This window comes from Pantherophis guttatus, chromosome 9 (genome assembly GCF_059756535.1).
Source record: "Pantherophis guttatus breed Tessera chromosome 9, ASM5975653v1, whole genome shotgun sequence".
Classification (NCBI taxonomy): domain Eukaryota; kingdom Metazoa; phylum Chordata; class Lepidosauria; order Squamata; family Colubridae; genus Pantherophis; species Pantherophis guttatus.
In genome coordinates, this window is record NC_142071.1 from 8,885,854 (window position 1) to 8,903,510 (window position 17,657).

Genomic DNA, 17,657 nt, shown 5'->3' on the forward strand with positions numbered 1-17,657 from the left:
TTGCTTTGCTCCCTCTGAATATAACAGGTGTGGTCAGGAAGGACAAGTGTTTCCAATAAAATGCTGTGAAGGTAGGCTGAAGGTCAGCCTCACAGGCTGCAAATTTCTAAAAGTGGTAACCTTTGTTAGAAAAAATGAAAGCGTGATCACTCTTTTCTTGTTCTTTACTGGATAATAAATGTTATGCTCTCCAAACAAAAAAAGGTAATGCAAAAATCCCTGATTATAAAAAGGAAACTCCACTCTGGATTTGGTACAGTAAAAAGTGTTGCTGATGCCAAGTAGCATCAAAACTGAAATTGAGATGCAACAGGGGCTCTTTGGGTGATTTTATTCATTTATTGGCTTTTTGCAAGTCGTTTGAGGTAGGCATAATGCCAGACACCCACCTCCAATACCTGGGTAAGTATTCCTCCACCCAGGGCCACCTTCCTTTGTAGCTTTCCTAAACCCACATTCCAAAAGCGGTTCAAAACTATAGCATAAACCCCTGGGGAGATATCAAAACCACATATGCATTGCACAATTATTGGTATTCATACCAAGTTGTATGTTAACACATAAAAGCGCCTGGTGGCTCAGCAGGCTGATAGCATTGTGATTAACACCAGCTGTCTGCAATTACTCTAAGTTCGAATCTCACCAGGCTCAAGGCTGACTCAGCCTTCCATCCTTTTTAAGGTAGGTAAATTGAGGACCCAGTTTGTGGAGGCAATAAGCTGACTTTGTATAAAGTATGAAGTATGAAGGCTATTGCTTAACGCATTGTAAGCTGCCCTGAGTCTCCGGAGAAGGGCGGCATATAAATCAAATTATATTATAATAATAATAATAATAATAATAATAATAATAATAATAATAATAATAATAATAAATAAAAATAAAAATAAAAATAAAAATAAAAATAAAAATAAAAATAAGCTGACTTTGTATAAAAAAGAACACCGCTTGGGGGGGGGGCGAAAGCCCTACTAAGCAGGTATATTCAAAAGTATGAAGGCTATTGCTTAACGCATTGTAAGCCGCCCTGAGTCTCTGGAGAAGGGCGGCATATAAATCAATTTTTTAAAAAAAAACCACATATATTCACATTTGTCACCTGATGGAGACTAGGAGACCGACTCCACCATTTAAAAAAAAAAACAAACCAGTGTTCCATATTGCCTTGCCTAAGAGCAGCAGGATCAATCATTAACCCTTCCCCAGTCTAATGCTTTCCAAGATGTATTGGAAGACACATTGAGGACAATTGTAACACCCCTCCCATCATGCCCAGCCAGGATAATGCCCATACTGGTTACAGGTGATGGAACCTTCAACTAAATATTCTAGTGATTTTTAGTATATAAGCACCTGTCGCTGGTCATAGAAGATAAGCAAAGTTTGAACTGGTTAAAAGTTTGGGTGGAAGACAAGTAGAAAAGTCCAAGATGTAAACTGAGAAGTTTTTTAAAAAGGAAAAGGCAACAGCAAAGAATTTCCATTTTGCTGCCAAGAAAACTATACAACCTGACCACGAAGGTGTGTCCATGACATCACCAGGAGTTGACAGGTGACTTTGCCTTTTTCACACCTGGAGGGCACCAGGTCTAGGGAAAGCTAACCCTGATAATTAGCTTACTCCTTCGTTGCCCTTTGTTGAGAGTGAGTTGGGGAAGGACTTACCATTGCTGTACAGAAGCTGCAATTTGTAGTGTGTCCCATTATTTGTTTTTTCATTGCCTTGCTCCTGAGAAGTAAAAAAAAAGGAAAACTGTTTCAGGAAGAATCTGGGTTCACACACCACACTAAGCCCTTAATGGTGTTAGTCTAATGATTTAGTGAATAAGGTGAGTTGCCACTACTAGAAACCGTATCTTATAAATCACAATGGCCAGATCTAAACAAGCTACTTTATAGTTACTGGGATGTGTGAATCCAGCTAGAGTTTTTCCAGAAATAAGCTCAGTTCATCAGTCCTTACAGCTACAGAATTAACAGCAGCATCCCCATCTTTCTTATGGCTTGTTCAGAAGTCCCAATAACTGTGTTTGTCAATGCTTACCCATGCAAAACTAAATTGTGGTTTATTCAATTAATCCAATTTGCTCAGCTCCCCCAGCATGCTGAATTATAAACTAGACATACCACACACACGAGTTGGAGGTTTAATGTGAGCCATAAATCGCAGCCTCTAAGCTCAATAGAAGCTTAGTAGCATGGCAACCTGGGTTTAAGGAAATTCCTTTTTAACGCTGGTTAACTCATGCAAATTGATAAAGAGTTTGCTGAAAAGTTGGCTCTATTGGGCTCCCAAACAACCCTACATAACATTGTCCTGATTTAAGACACCCAGGAGCGAGAATTCCTGAACAGGAGGCAGATTTTTTCAACTAGTGTTACATTTTACTGTCAATAGCCTTTCCCCAAAGGCTGCATATGCCAGAGCTTCATGTGAATACCATGCAAGAGGAGATATTTTGTGGTTTGGGTCCTGCTAAAATAATCCAGAAGGGACAGCCTGTTGGGCTACTTCTTTTTCCTTCTGAAACTTTTCACAACTGGACACAATCTTTTCAGAGCAAAGCAGTGTCTGTTTAAAGAAAAATATCCAAGAGTGTGAGGCAAAAGAAGAAAAAAACCCCCTGAAAATAGGACAGTTGAATTTCATTTTGTCGGGACTCCCGATCAAGGAATACCGGTAACCCTTTAAAAACTAACAGCTAACTAACTAACTAACAAAACTGCAAAGCCCATAGAGGAGAAAGCCACAAGTCTCCAAATGTAAATTCTGACCAGTTGCATCGCTCCTTCCCTCTCCCCACCACAAAGAGGAGCCTGGATAGCTCTGCAGACAAGGCACTGTAATTTAACACCAGCTGTCTGCAATTAAAGTAAGTTCGAATCTCGCCAGGCTCAAGGTTGACTCAGCCTTCCATCCTTTCTAAGGTAGGTAAATTGAGGACCCAGTTTGTGGGGGCAATAAGCTGACTTGTATAAAATATACAAAAGTATTTAACGCAGTGTAAGCCGCCCTGAGTCTCTGGAGAAGGGCGGCATATAAATCAAATTTAAAAAAAGAAAGAGAGAAGCTAAATCGAGACTACAGTCCTAAATACCCCTCTATTCTTTCGGACAAGACCTGTCCCCGCTTTGTAAGGACGTAGATGTAGGGAGGGACAACCTGAGTTTATCCCTGAAATTAACAAGGCCCGCCTTGAGCTGTGGGTGAAATTGACTAGCGCTCCAGGTGTGCGCTCAACCTGTAGCTCAAGGGGGGGGGAGTTCTTTTAGTTGGAAATCAAACTCAGCTGCTCTCCCATCAATTCGGATTCGGGTAGGTCCTGATTCGCGCGGAATCCGGTCCTAGCTGGGGAATGAGGCAGGGGTAGCTTTTAAACTCCAGACTGAAATTGACCGAACCGGGCCGAATCATTAGTTTGGCAAAGGAATCCCAGGAAGAGGGGGAACTGAAAATTATTATTCGGGAGCGCAGCTTCCTAGGATCAATTTAAAAAGAAAGAAAGAAGCTGTCTGGGTGCCATTGTAATTTTGGGAAATATTTTTTTTTGCTCGCTACCGATCGTATTACATTCATTGCGGCAAGAATGAGCCTTGGTAGTACAGTGGTCTAAAGCACCCTGTTATTAAAACCAGCTGCCTGCAATTACTGCAGGTTCGAATCTCACCAGGCTCAAGGTTGACTCAGCCTTCTATCCTTTCTAAGGTAGGTAAATTGAGGACCCAGATTGTGAGGGCAATAAGCTGACTTTGTATAAATTTGCAAAAGGATGAAGGCTATTGCTTAACGCATTGTAAGCCGCCCTGAGTCTCCGGAGAAGGGCGGCATATAAATCAAATTTAAAAAAGAAAGAAAGGCAGAATAAGGCGGGTTGGGCTGAGGGAAGCAAAAAGCCAGAAGGCCAGAAAAATAGACCCTTACTTTGTCGTTTTCCACGAAGTCCACGAACGCCGTCCGCTCGATTTCCACGGGCTGGCCCTGGCGGTCGTAGAGAGCCAAGACGAAGTGGAAAAAGTTGGATTTCCTCAAGTTGGAGGGAGGCTGTTTTTCGAAGTGGGCTCGAGACAAAGCCACGCCGCTGGAAAGGAGGAAAGGAGAGGGCAAACCGGGGTTAAGGCAGAACGAGAGAAAGAACCAGCGCGGCCCGCAGCCAGCCCGTTCCCTCGCCTTCGCTTCGGTCCCGGTACCGCCCAAAGCCACGCGCGGATAAGGGCAGCTGCCTCGGCTACGCAAAACAGGTTCATTCCGGGGGTTCAAGCATCCTTACCTGCGCTAAAATACCCCCCCCGAAGCAGGAAATTTCCCACGCACCCGCTTTTGGATTAAGCCTGTTTGGGATTAGCTGGTGCGGGAATTTAGCTAGCTGTGGCCGAGGAAACTACCTTTCCTGGATAAGGGAATCGTGTGAACCCAGCCAAGGCGCTCGGGTAAATCATACCTTGGCTTGGCGCGAGCATAACCCGTGGACGTCTTTTTCAATAAGGATTGGGGCTCACTAGGTAAACCATGACTGAGTTTATACAGCACGCAAAGCCGAATTCTAATCCCATCTGGTTTTCCGCCTTCTCTAAAAAGCGAGTCGTTTTACGTTTTGGGGGCCTTGGGTGGAAAAAAAAAAAGTTTCCGGAGAGGAGAATCCGTTTTGTTACACTCCGTTCACACAATATGCCAAGCCTTAAACACGCGTTTTATCCAACAAATCCTCAGAGGGCTAGGTTGTCGGATAAGCTGAATCATAAACCAGGTTTTAGAAACCGAAGTAACAATCCTAACACTCCGCCGCCCCAAAACTATCCCTCGAACCATTTTAGGATTTAGCCCGTCGTGTGAACCGGGCCGCCGACAGAGAGAGAGCAGTGCAGATTCTGCGCCTCTTCCTCTTCGAGGCACCCTCCTGCTTAACGCCTTTCTTACTAAAACTTCGTCTGCACCGTGGATTTTTGACGGTGGCTAACTTTCTAAGTTGCCCCCGGGTCTGAATAAACCACGGCCTCATTCTTTGACCCAGGTTTTGAGGCTGAAACAGCAAACCATAAACTATCCACGCATTAGATTAAATCAACATGGAGACGGCTAATTTGCGGTTCAATTTATCCAGTGCATATTAACGTTATTAACCAACTTTCCCCTGCCGTCCTGCCATCTCCATCACCCACTTCATCCGGTCGTGGGGGGATGGGGGGGTGGGAGAAGGGGGTCAACCCCCGAGTCGCTTATGAGAGAGCAAGCGAAAAGATGAAGAAAAGACGCAGGGCAGGAGGAGAGGGAGAACAAGAGGTTTACCTGCTGAATTTCCCGTTTTCTCAAAAATAATTTTATCACTGGGACTTTTTTTCCCCCTCTCGCAGTTATGAAACCCAAATTGCGAACTTTTCAGTTCTATACACCGGCACTCGAGCCCTAGGCAGAACCAACGGGGCTTACTTATGAGTAGACCCGGATAACCGTTTTACTGATTCCACCGCACCAAACGGAGTAGCTTCCTTCTCCGCTCACGCAGCCATCGATTATTAAACAATAATCGAGGTGAAAGCAGCTTGAAGAGACAAACTGTATTGTCCCTTCAAGTATTTCACGACGCTTCATATCCCCTCCTGCACCACCATAAAAAAATGTTGTTTTTAAATCTTCTCCATTCCTCAACCGTAATCCAACCGGCAAGTTATTGCTAAAATAGCGAAAGTGGAATTCGGGGATGATTCTCTCGCTTTCCTTTCTAGGACATCAAAGATTGTCCCGAAAACTCAGGTGAGCTTTTGTTATTTTCATAGAAAACCACAATATTTTGTGCCGCTGGGTTTACACAGGAAATAAGCCCCCTGGATATCAGTTGGAGCCGCTTTCGGACGAAGCTAACGTTAACCCTCACACTGCCTGCATTCACACAACCTATTGAACGGGGAACGTGTTTTAGCTGAGCTATTGTAGGAAACCCACCGAAGTAGTTAGTTTAGGATTCCGCCCAAGCAGGAAAAGAATTAGTTTTAACAACCTGTACTTGAGTGAACTAGTGAGCCTGGATAGCTCAACAGACAGAGCTCTGTAATTTAACACCAGCTGTCTGCAATTAAAGTAAGTTCGAATCTCGCCAGGCTCAAGGTTGACTCAGCCTTCCATCCTTTCTAAGTTAGTAGGTGAATTGAGGATCCAGTTTGTGAGGGCAATAAACTGACTTTGTATAAATATACAAAAGTATGAAGACTATTGCTTAACGCATTGTAAGCCGCCCTGAGTCTCCGGAGAAGGGCGGCATATAAATCAATTTAAAAAAAAAAAAATTACGGGTAAGAGAATCGGGGCAACACAACGCCAAGGTAGCATTTCTCAGACTGATTTCTCAGACTCTTTACGCTGATGATGCGGGCGGACCAGCGAGCTTAAAAGGACCGGGCGGACAAAGAGATTGCGCTGTTCTAGGGGTCTAATTCGGATCAATGACGGATGATCAATAGCTGTAGGGGGGGCTCTCTTCTCCATATGGTCACCAACGGCTAGTGCGCATTGACTGGGGGAGGAGAGAAAGTAGAGGCTGCACTGGATCGGAAAGTTTATGGATTGTTCACCTAAACAGAAGACATAATCGATCATATTTTTTTTTTTAAATCCTTCCTGGGGCCGCGAGCTCGCTCTCTACCTTCCCCCGCAAGAAACACGTTTCTTGGAAAGCTCTGGGGTTTCAAAGAGGGGTTATTCCAAATATTTGGACTGGGCAATAAAACGATCCACGCACTTGCTCTGGGGAAGTTCCACACCGGATCCGAAGGAGGTCGCTTGGAAATCAGCTCATGATCCCCATAAGGGAGTCGGAAAACCGGTTGACCCGGCGTTCAAGCTGGCCCGGAAATCACCCTGGAGCGAGTTTATTCCAAGTCCAGCTTCTTTTGGGACTTGGACTACAGTCGCTGGCGCTTCAACCGACTGCCTGTTTACTCGAGAGTGAAGCTCCGGAGAATTTGGAGAAGCTGGTGCCAACGTTGCTTTCCTACAAGATCTCAGCCTTGCCCTGCCCTTTTCCAGTTCTCATCTTTCTTTGCGCCGATCCTACGAAAGTACTCTTAATGCCCACGAAGGAAATTTTACTAGCTTCAGCCAAGAGATTTGGGGGTGAGGCTTGAAAAGGCCACTTGCTGTAGAAGTAGATCCCGCCACATTTAAAGGAGTTAAAATCATTTGATGCATATTTGTCAAGCTGAGGGGTTTTTAGGATTCATATAGGACGCAACAATCAAAGCAGAAGTTTTGTGTTCAAGTTCAGTGAAGTAACCAGGTTTGACTTGGCATGGATAGATCCATCTCACCGCATGGGAATCGACTTGGCTCGATTAAATGGGATCTGTTTCTCAATATAGGCATCTTGATTTAAACTTATAAACGGCTCAGAAGTGTGTAGCCTTACCCGAAACGCACTTTTACTCATATCGAAACTTAGAAGGGGGAAAAAAACTATTTTCTGCTAGATTTTGCTGTGAATTTCACCTCCCAAAACTTGGGTCCGGCAAAAGTGGTTTTAGGATCGGAAGAGCGACTCTTCCCCCACCTCCACCCCACCCCACCCCAAAAGATCAGAAGATCAACTTTCCAAGCTTAATGTGTTTAAGGCCAGGGACTAATTTGGGAAACGTTCGGTTTAAATTTGTCCCCGAAGAGTCTTTGCATCCTTTTTAAATGAGGGAGATTTGTAAGGGAAGGAGAGACTGTAAAATTCCCTTGAAGGGGATCATCTAAAATCGCCTTCCTTGGCAGCTAACAGAGAGAATCGAGACAAATTTGATTTCTGGAGGGGAAACAAACAAACGAAGTGTACAAGCCAGCTTCGGATAGGCGTGGAGCCAGAGCAGGACAAAATCCCTCTTTTTAAGAACTGCGTTAATGCGTGAACAACATTCACTCACCCAGAGATTCCACGAGAGTTTGGGGATCTTTTATTTTCCTCCGGAGACTTGAGAGCTGCTGCTGCTGTATGGTTATATGGCCCCAGGTGGGAAGACCTGCCCAAGGTTTGAGGCTCCTCATACACGAGAGAGACCCCGGCACCCCTGCCTTTTCTTCTCCGAAGGGAGAACTTTACCCCTCAAGAGAGGGAGGAAAGGACTTGTATCTACTCCGTTGAAGAATAGACCCAAATCAAACCCGGGCTATCCTGTCCCTGGCATCCAAGCCAAACTTTTTTTGCTTCAGCTCATCTTTGCGCCTCGGGGAGGATGGGGGAATTTACCGGCCCTTTTCTCGGCGTGCAATTCCCGCTGCATCTGACGCAAAAACGGCTTCCTCTGCTTTCCAACCTCCCTGGCGCTCCGGTGACCCCTGAGGAGGCCAAGGGTAGATTTGCAAGGCTCTCGGGGGGCGGGGAGGAAAGTTTCCTAGTCCCTGTTGCCGTCCTGCCGAAGCCCCTCTCCGCGGAGTCCAAAGGGGTTTTTTTACTCCGGGGTAGGACTTTATTTTCTCGGCGGCGGTCAAAGTTAAAGCGTGCTGGGGGCGCAGGAACGAGCAAAGAACTCGGTTGTCCGTCGGTGGCTTGTGGTTTGGGTTCTTTATGGCTTGTTCGGTTCCCAGCGGCGGCAATTCGAGTGATTCGGAGGGAGAGACCTCTCGGTTTCGGGAGCGATGGAGTTTTGGGGGCAAGGTGCCCGCCCCTCCTCACCAAGTCCGGATGGCTGCAAACTTTTGAGGCATCATTCAAACTTCTCCCGCAGATCCTCTCTTTGATTCGCTTCCTGTCACTCTTTAGAAGGGAATCTCCCCTCCAAAGGGCGCCTACTTTTAATCCGTGGGGAAGGATCGCGCGGGCGCCCTTTGCCTCATCGGGAGAAGCCGGAGGTTGGCTGCGAAGGGCGATCCCCGAGTCCAGGGAGTCCCTGAACTCAGCAGGCGTCGCTTCCCATCTTAAGGCTGAGAAGCCAGCCTGGATGGAGAAGCAGGCCTGGGCGAATCGAGCGGTTCAGAGCGGGCGTTTCCTGGCGTGCCTGCTTTCAGATGCCAGCTCCGTCTCAGTGGCCCAGTTCACACAACACAGGAAAGTCTCAAGTGTTTGCTTTTGACTCGTGGTGGTTCCGTGAAGCCCGCCAGTTTGGAAAATCGCCCGATCTGAGAATCCAGGCAATGTTGGTTGATTTTAGGAAGCAGGATGGATTAAGCTCCGTCTTGGCTATGCTGGGTAAATTCAGCCTATGGATCCGCCCGCATCCGCTTTACTTCCCTTTAGTCACTCACCCAAGCCAAGTTACTCAGCTTCCAGGCACTTAACACCCTAAGACTGGTGTGGCCTTCTAAGTCAAGAAGTGCAGAGATGACCCCTTACGTTGCATGACTCGGATATCAAGGTCCATTAATTGGGTTTCCCTAGCCTAGCCCTTGCTCGAAAGAGCCCCGTTGAGTTCACTTGTTTAGCACGATCTTTTCAACGGAGTTTGACTTGAACTCCAGATCCAAGCATAACCGCCTTTCTCACATTGTTGTAAGCCATGGTTTGGATAACAGGGTATTATTGAATAAACCACCATTGGCTGGTGTTCGCCAACCATTCGAGCCCCCCACCACCCTTGTCACGCCTCAAGTGTTGAGTTCACTCAACCCGCTAACCAAATCAATCACAGACGGGTTGAACGGGTCGTGTGAATCAGGCCTAAATGTCATTTGCGGTTCAGCACTAAGTCCATCAAAGCGTCCTTTTCCGCCTTCAAGAGGCATCTGCCCAACTTTGGATCGGGTTAGAATCAGCGGGTGCTGATCGGACGGTAAGGATGGCGTGCAACCTCTATCCCTCAAGTTTTAGATCCTGAAATAAAGAGGGTAAATCGGGTCTCGGTTCCTTGCATGCTTTTCCAGATGTTTTCCAGATGTTCACTGCCAAGGTTTTAAAGGCTGATTGTGAAAATACCAATTCAATTTGGAAGTTCGCAACTTCTGGCGGAGCGAGTTCTAAGGAAGATCAGGCGATGAGCCGTGGAGGCTACCACTATCCTATCTTGAAGATGTTTGCACTAGAAAATGAGGATCGCTGACGGGATGGCCCGACTTTCTTAAGAGAAGGAGCTGGGCAGCATCACTTTAGGACCGTTTCCTCCTAAGTAAATCTGACGCCAGGCATCAGTTCCCAGAGAGCCGAAGACACTGGGTTCTCAGACCTGCTGGAGAGTTCAGGATGCTGAACTCTCTGAAAAACGGCCCTCTTCATTTCCTCTGGGCGCAGTGCCCTTCCCTGCCTACTGAAAAATAAACCCCAATCAGCCAAGAAGACTTCCTTCCAAGTTGACTAGGCCAACATAACTCCCTATTCCTAACAACTGGGTTTGCGCCAGGTCCTTCTTTCCTAAGGGTGCGAAGATCTTCCCAGCCCCACCGAATGTGTGCGGGGGAAAGAAATAAACCAAGGAAGAGAGATCGGCCTGGGATCGACCGACTAAAGGATGGCCTGAGGAGCAAAGAGGGCGACGGCAACACACACACACACACCCAACAAGCCCAAGCAGGAAGAGAGGGAAGAATCAGCTGCAAACTCAAGATTTGATCTACTTTACCTTTGAGCGGCGACGTTAGCATCCACCACGCCGACGTTCCTGACCCAGGAGCGGACCGGATCCATCTCCGACCCCAGCACCTTGTCTTTCAGGATCGGCCCTCTTCCTAACGTATCTTGGATCCCAAACATTTAAACAAACAAAAAAAAAAAGTTTATTCCAAAAACCCAAACTAGGCTCTTTTCCGACGGGAGCAAAACTTCCAAACACCAGCAGCTGCAAGCACGCGAGTCCCTCTCCCGGGCAGCTCCAGCGATCCCGCCTCCGCCTTTTCAGGACGAGCTGGAGGGTCTTGGAGGGGGATTTGGGTTCTCCCCTCCCGGTCCTTTTAAAACAAAAGCAAAACAAAAAAGCCTTTAAACGAGATAACGGAGGGAAAGGAAGGAGGGGGAAGCGTCTTTCGAGGTTTTGCAAGCCCGAAGCGGCGGCTGGGGATGTCTCAGCGTCTTCCGAGGCGGCGAATCATCTTCTCTGCAGCCGCTGCCGGAGGGAGAGAGCGGAGCAAAGGATCCGCATTGCCAGCCGACGTTCTTTTCCCCGAGAGCGCCGGTCACCTGCTCGCCTGGGAGACGCGGGGATCGGTTGCACGGCTGCAGGATCCACGAGGAGAGAGAGAGCCAGAGAGAGCCGGGCAGGAGCGCAAAACTAAGAGGGGGGGGGAGAGAACGCGAAGGGAGGGGGGGCAGAGCAGCAGAGTCAATGGCAAAAGGCGAGAGAATCAGAGAAGCGCTGCTTGCACTGGAGCAAAAGCGCCGCTCGCTTTTTTTTTTTTCCTCCCCGCACCGAGTTCCCCATGAATGGGTTGCGGCGGGGGGGGGGAGCGAACGTCCTAGGGAAAAGGGGGCGGGGCGGGCGGCCAAATAAGGCGCGCCGATTTGCATAAGCTCGCCCCATTGGAGGAGAAAAAGAGACAGTTTGCCGACGACGCGCGGCGTTCCGGGTTACAACAAGAGGGGGCGGGGCTTGCCCGGGTTGCGGGGGGAGGAGGGGGCGGGGCTTGCCCAGGAGCCTGGTTGACTTGAAGTCGCTTTACCAAACGGTTTGTTTAAACTGACCCGGGTCGAAGGGAGGGGAATGGGGGCGTGGAGGGTGTGTGTGTGTGTGTGTGTGTGTGTGTGGAGGGCCGGGAGAAAGGCAGCTTCGTCTCCAGCTGCGTCCCCGCAGCGATGGAGAGCATCTCTCTCCTCCGCCCCCCACAACCTTGCAGAGGATCGCCTCCCCTACTTTCAGCGGCTCCTCGAAATTGTATCTGGAAAATGTGCCATTCGCACATTTTCAGTCCCCACCCCCCACCCACCCCCCTGAACTTGTAACGGCCTTTCTCGATGGGTTCCCTCTGGCCTCGCTTCAATCGCTCTGACTCTTCCTCCCCCCCCCCCAACTCTCCCTTTCCAGTTACTCTCCGACGCTTGGCTGGGTTCGAGGAGAAAAGACAAAACGGGAGGTTTGGGTTTTGTTTGTTTGTTTTCCAAGAAAAAAAGAAAAAAGAAAAGAAAAGAAAAGAAGAAAAGAGAGGGGAGGAGAGGGGACGGGAGGAGAGGAGAGGAGAGGAGAGGAGAAGAAAGGAAAGGAAAGAAGGAAAGGAAAGGAAAGGAAAGGAAAGGAAAGGAAAGGAAAGGAAGAAGAGGGGAAGGGAAGGAAGAAGAGGGGAAGGGAAGGGAAGGAAAGGAAAGGAAAAAAGGAAAGAAAAGGAAAGAAGGGAAGGGAAGGGAAGGGAAGGAAAGGAAAGGAAAGAAAAGAAAAAAGAAAGGAAAAAAAGAAAAGAAAAGAAAAGAAAAAAAAGAAGGGAAGGGAAGGAAAGGAAAGGAAAGGAAAGGAAAGAAAAAAAGAAAAAAGAAAAGAAAAAAAGAAAAAAGAAAAGAAAAGAAAAGAAAAAAGAAAGGAAGAAAAGAAAAGAAAAGAAAAGAAAAGAAAAGAAAAGAAAAGAAAAGAAAAGAAAAGAAAAGAAAAGAAAAGAAAAGAATCAAACAAGGGGCAAATTGACAGCTGGGTTGACACGCGAGCGGTCAATACAGACGGCTCCTTCCCATCCTTTATGCGCGCTTCCCGACGGTGGAAAAGGCGCCCTTGTTCTGGCTGGAAGGGTCGCTATCTGAATTCGCTCGCTTGCTGTGGGTTGACTGCTTTCCAGGAATAGGTGTTTGGCTGGGGGGGAGCTTCAGAGGAAGAGGCGAGGCGTGTTTAAACTGTAACCTTTCCCATTCCGACAGAGAAAGGTGCACAGCGGCGCGTGCAGCCAGCCACCCTCTTCCTAAACTTTTATTTTATTTTGAAAGCCGGGCGAGATACAGAAAGCACCAGCGTTTCTTGCAAAACCTTGCCGCCCTCTCCGTCCGTCCGTCCGTCCGTCTTGCTGGAAAGAATAGCACGTCTGTATATCAATGCAAAGCGGCTTGGTGTCAATTCTCTCTCTCCCTCTCCTCCCCCCCCCACCCCCCGTTCCTTTTGTACGGCGATCTGGGAGGATAGACCTGTCTCTGAAATCTATCTAGCACCGACGCGAAAACAGATTTCAAGACAATGCATGCAAATCTGGGCTCAGGAGCCATCTGCCAGAGTTGGAAATCAGATGTTCCCCAGTTAAAGTGACAGAGCCCGGGTTCCCTTGTCTGTTAACTCCCCCACCCCTTCTAAGGTACCGCGAAATTCCCCCTCTAATCCAACTCCCCGCTTTGAGCTTTCCTTTTATCTCTTTCGAACGCGCTGGAAAACAAAACAAAACGTGGAAAAGTTTGCTCGCCTCCGAGTTGAGATGCTTTTTTAAAAAAGCCTCATCAAGAATCAGATTAAAACTCTTTTATGAATATAAGCTTAGGCGGCGAGGGGTTTGGCGGAGGTGGGGGGGGGTCTGGCTTTTGGTCAAATGTAGCGTGGGGGAGGGCAGGAAAGAAAAGGAGAGGTCTAAATTATTGTGTCCGCGTTGGTGACAGATCTGACAGGAGAGGATCAAATAAATCCGAAGGCCTTTGTAGGGAAATGCTCAGTAATAACCTCTCCTTCCTTCAAACCTGACACTCGCCACATATATATATACACATACATACATTTATATATATTCTTACTTCTTCGTAGGATTTATGTGTGTTTTTCCTCTAGTATGTGTGTGTATATGTGTGTGTGTGTGTGTGTATGTATATATATATATATATATATATATATATACATACACACATATATTTGTTTATGTAAGTTTTATATATATATATGTAAAAAGTTAAGAAAACTTAAGACAGATATATATATATACATATATGTGTGTGTATACATACACACACACACACACACATATACATACATACATACATACATTTCTTTGTAGTCAACGCAGAGGAAATGAACACTAATAAAACAATAGATTCAGAAATATAAACTTTTGTTTATTTGCACAAATCCACACTCAGAGGCACAAACACAAATAGATCTTTCAGGGAGATGGACAACATTGAAGATAACACATTTTAAAACCCTCCTTCCAGTATTCATTGATGTGCTTTTCAGAAATGTGGGCGCCCGCGCACCCCTTTCCCAGAGACTTCGGCAGTAGGGTCCCTTCGTCTTCTCCAAGGTCGGGATATGCCCCAAAATGTTAATGGTTTTAGGCGATTTTGTTCCATGGATCTTTCTTTAAATCTGAGCCGAAAATTCTCTATCGGCGAGATTACTTGCTTGGTAAGTAAGTATGGAAGCAGTTGCTTCCATAGAAATGAGCAAATTTCAAGCAAATTTGCTAAGAGTCGGTTTGGGGTGGGAGATTGCGCTCCCAGAGATCGGGGAAGTCAGTGGCTGAGCGTCGAAAGCTTCGCTGGAGAGATGTACAACGCCATTCAACGATGGTTGTGCCTGTTATTAATAAATGAAGATAGCTATGTGACCGCAATGAAGGTTGGGTGACTCTACCAGAAATATTTTCTGGAGTGGCCATTTGGGGTTGTTGGCAACCAACAAAATATTATCTCTCTCCCCCCCTCCACCCTTACACCCCGCCCAACTCCAAGGTTTGGAATTTCTGGTGGTCTCATGCCAAGCCCGACTTCTTGTCAACCAATGCTGGCCCCTACCTTGTACACCACTAATGAAGAAAAGGCAGGAGCCATCTCTTCCAAATCAACAGGACTACTCCCCGGGTCTAATATGGAAAGATGGAGAGGGGGACAATACACGGATCTCAAACATTACCATCCTGGTACTTGCAGGTATTAGGACAGACCTGTTGGCATTGGAGAGGGAGGCCCCACAAGATCAGAGCCACATCCTAGAAGGGAATGTCCTGAGACTTACTTCGGAGCAGAGTTGACTAACCCGGAAGGCATTTTGTCCTTATTTTGAAGACCTTGGCTTGCTACTGAAGGAGGAAAAAGCTGTTCACCACTGGAAAAAAAAAAGTAAACTAAATAAAAAGCATCTCATACACAAATACAGCAAGGAGATCCCCCCCCCTCAGCTCAGCCATCCCAACTCCCACAAACAGGAAAAAGCGTGGTTCTTTTAGTGGGGGGATTTTTGGAGTGAGCCCCGAAAGTCAGACTCAGTCGGATCTCTGATCTGGTGGGTTACTAAAAAGGAGAGGGAGATAAGGGGAGGAAAAAAAACAAACCTTCAACTTAAACGAAGGGAGGGGAGGAAGGAAGGAAGGAAGGAAGGAAGGAAGGAAGGAAGGAAGGAAGGAAGGAAGGAAGGAAGGAAGGAAGGAAGGAAGGAAGTTTCCTCTAGATTATACAAGCGCTGCTTTTCTGAATAAAGAAAGGGGAAAAAAGGAGGGGAAGAGAAAAATATCCCCTCCTGAGTGGGAAGCCTTGCGGGAAGCTGGAAAATAGGGGCTGGGGGAAAGGGAGGTCAGAGGGCAGGGGCAGCGCCCCCCCCCCTTCTGTAGCAGCTGCCACCCAAATACGACTCTTCGGGGAATCTCTTGAATCCCGGGCTCTTCTCTCTCTTCTTGCCCCGCGGCCCTTTCCATTTACATGATATTGGGTGGGGAGGGAGGGAGGCTGCCTTCTCCCACTGCCCAGCCCAAGGCCAAAGACAAACCTCCTTGTATTATCCAGTATCGGCTCCGGAACTTCTTCGGCTCCGGCCTCTGTCCCGCAAACTGAAAGCCGGGCGGACGGACGAACGGAGCAGAAGAAGACGGACGGTAGTCTTCCTCTTTGACTCACCCAGGCTTTCTGGCTTCAGTTGACCTGCCCCTTATTTGCAGGCGTCGGAAATTCTTTCCTCGGGGAAGGCTTCCGGCGTGGAGTCGATGGGGGGGGGGGGCTTCCCACGACGGCAAACCCGTCCCGATCCATCCCGCAGTCTCTCTCTGCCCCGGGGGAAACTCCGAATCTGACGCGGTCTTTAAAGTCACTTTGTGCTGTGGTTCGGGTAACTTCTCTTCCTCCTCCCTAAAATCTCTATATTGATGACATCCCAGATCGCTGGAGAGAGAGAGAGAGAGAGAAAGAGAGAGAGAGAGAGAGGGAGGGAGGGAGGGAGGGAGGGAGGGAGGGAGGGAGGGAGGGAGGAAGGAAGGAAGGAAGGAAGGAAGGAAGGAAGGAAGGAAGGAAGGAAGGAAAGAAAGAAAGAAAGAAAGAAAGAAAGAAAGAAAGAAAGAAAGAAAGAAGGAGAAAGAAAGAAAGAAGGAAGAAAGGAAGAAGGAAAGAAAAAAGAAGGAAGGAAGGAAAGAAAGAAGGAAAGAAAGAAAGAAAGAAGGAAAGAAAGAAAGAAAGAAAGGAAGGAAGGAAGGAAGGAAGGAAGGAAGGAAAGAAAGAAAGAAAGAAAGAAAGAAAGAAAGAAAGAAAGAAAGAAAGAAAGAAAGAAAGAAAGAAAGAAAGAAAGAAAGAACAGGCTGGCTGCTGTAAAAAGCCCACGAGATCGACTTTCTGCCCGAGCGACGGCGATTCCGACGGCGGTCGTGTTTGCAACCCGGCTCTTAAAAGCCGATAAGGAGACCCGGGAAAACTTGCTGTCCCCCCACCGAGCAAAGGAAGGAAAGCGAGTTCTCTCTCTCTCTCTCTCTCTCTCTCTCTCTTTTCTTTTTTCCTGGCGAGACCAGCAGCTGTTTTGATTTTTTCTGGAAGAAGCTCGCCCAACCCGTTTGCTACAGGTTGCCTCTGCACGACAGCTGGGCTCGCTTACAGGCTTAGCCACGGTGATCTGAACCACGGTTTTGGGCAATTAAGCCAATTTTCTGGATCCCCGGATCCGTTGAATCTTTAACGACCGATACGCGACGGTTGTAAGGGGATTGGATATTTAGGGGTCCATGCTATACAAAAAGAAAAAAGAAAAAGAAAAAGAAAAAAAATGACCCACTCGGTTATAACTCGAGCGCGTCCCGGGAATTAATTAATTCGATGGAGCTGCAGACGCGCGATTCCTCCAAAGCACGTAAAGAGTCGAGCAAATCTTTTAAAGGACTAAATTTAGCCTGTGGTGGAAGTTCCCCTTTCAGACATACTTTCTTTCCTCTAGGATTGTCACTCGGCTTTCTCCGACCAAAAATTACGCCTTTCATTTTTTTTAAAAAAAAAATAAATAAATGTCCAAATGAAATCAGTTTCGGGATCCAGCTTCGATTTGGAGGCACGGGGGAAAGAAAAGCGAAGTCTGCCATACTATTTGTAATATACTACTTGTAGTACTGTACTACTTGTAGTATTGTACTACTTGTAGTATTGTACTACTTGTAGTATGTCTTCTACTACTCAACATACTGGTTGCCTTGCTACTTAACTCTCGCTAGGAAGCCTCCAACCAAGAGATCAATCTGCATTTTATTTTTTTAATTCCAGCCGGGTTTCTTACCCCTCCACCAGGCACCCTATTTGGCTTCTTGGACCTTTTGAAAGAAGGACCCGAGAGAAAGTGGAGCGTGGGTTCCTTCTCCACCATCCAGCCGCGAAGCTCAGAAGTTTGTTACTTGGGTCGCTGACCTCGCTTACTTCCCCGGCTGAATTCCGGTAGCCTCAAGAAAAGGGGCAAAAAAGCCCACCCGTGTCTCGCGCTTCCTTTCCGCCTCCCACCTACCTAAACCAGTTCAGCCAGGGAGCGAGTAGCGCTTCGGCTCATCCAAGTGCCGAAGGGGGTCGTAAAAAACGCCCCACGGCCGCGAGGACATTAGCTGTGGACCAATTCCCCTGTTGAACTCAATGGGATTTATC

At 47.3% G+C, this 17,657-nt stretch overlaps 1 protein-coding gene and 1 long non-coding RNA gene across 7 annotated transcripts in view; both read right to left on the minus strand.

Moving 5' to 3' along the window:
- Positions 1-11,322, minus strand: part of EBF2 (EBF transcription factor 2) — a 280,406-nt gene extending 269,084 nt beyond the window's left edge. For 4 of the 5 annotated variants that reach the window (XM_034436841.3, XM_034436842.3, XM_034436838.3 and 1 more), the window contains exons 1-3: positions 10,519-11,317; positions 3,923-4,079; positions 1,666-1,729 (exon numbers count right to left, since the gene is read on the minus strand). In XM_034436841.3, coding sequence (XP_034292732.1) covers positions 1,666-1,729; positions 3,923-4,079; positions 10,519-10,649 — 352 coding nt within the window. In that variant the 5' untranslated portion in view covers positions 10,650-11,317. Of the gene's footprint in view, positions 1-1,665; positions 1,730-3,922; positions 4,080-10,518 lie in introns of all 5 variants that reach the window. The other variant, XM_087875582.1, reaches the window with a different exon arrangement.
- A 2,552-nt stretch (positions 11,323-13,874) lies between these two features.
- On the minus strand, positions 13,875-17,396 carry LOC117676990 (uncharacterized). Of its 2 annotated transcripts, none has more exons than XR_009623024.2 (2): positions 15,672-17,396; positions 13,875-14,886 (listed from the first exon to the last, which is right to left on the minus strand). It is a non-coding gene; the product is annotated as an uncharacterized LOC117676990 (long non-coding RNA). The 2 variants fall into 2 exon arrangements; XR_009623023.2 differs by having other exon boundaries at positions 15,544-17,396.
- Positions 17,397-17,657: the final 261 nt, after the last annotated feature.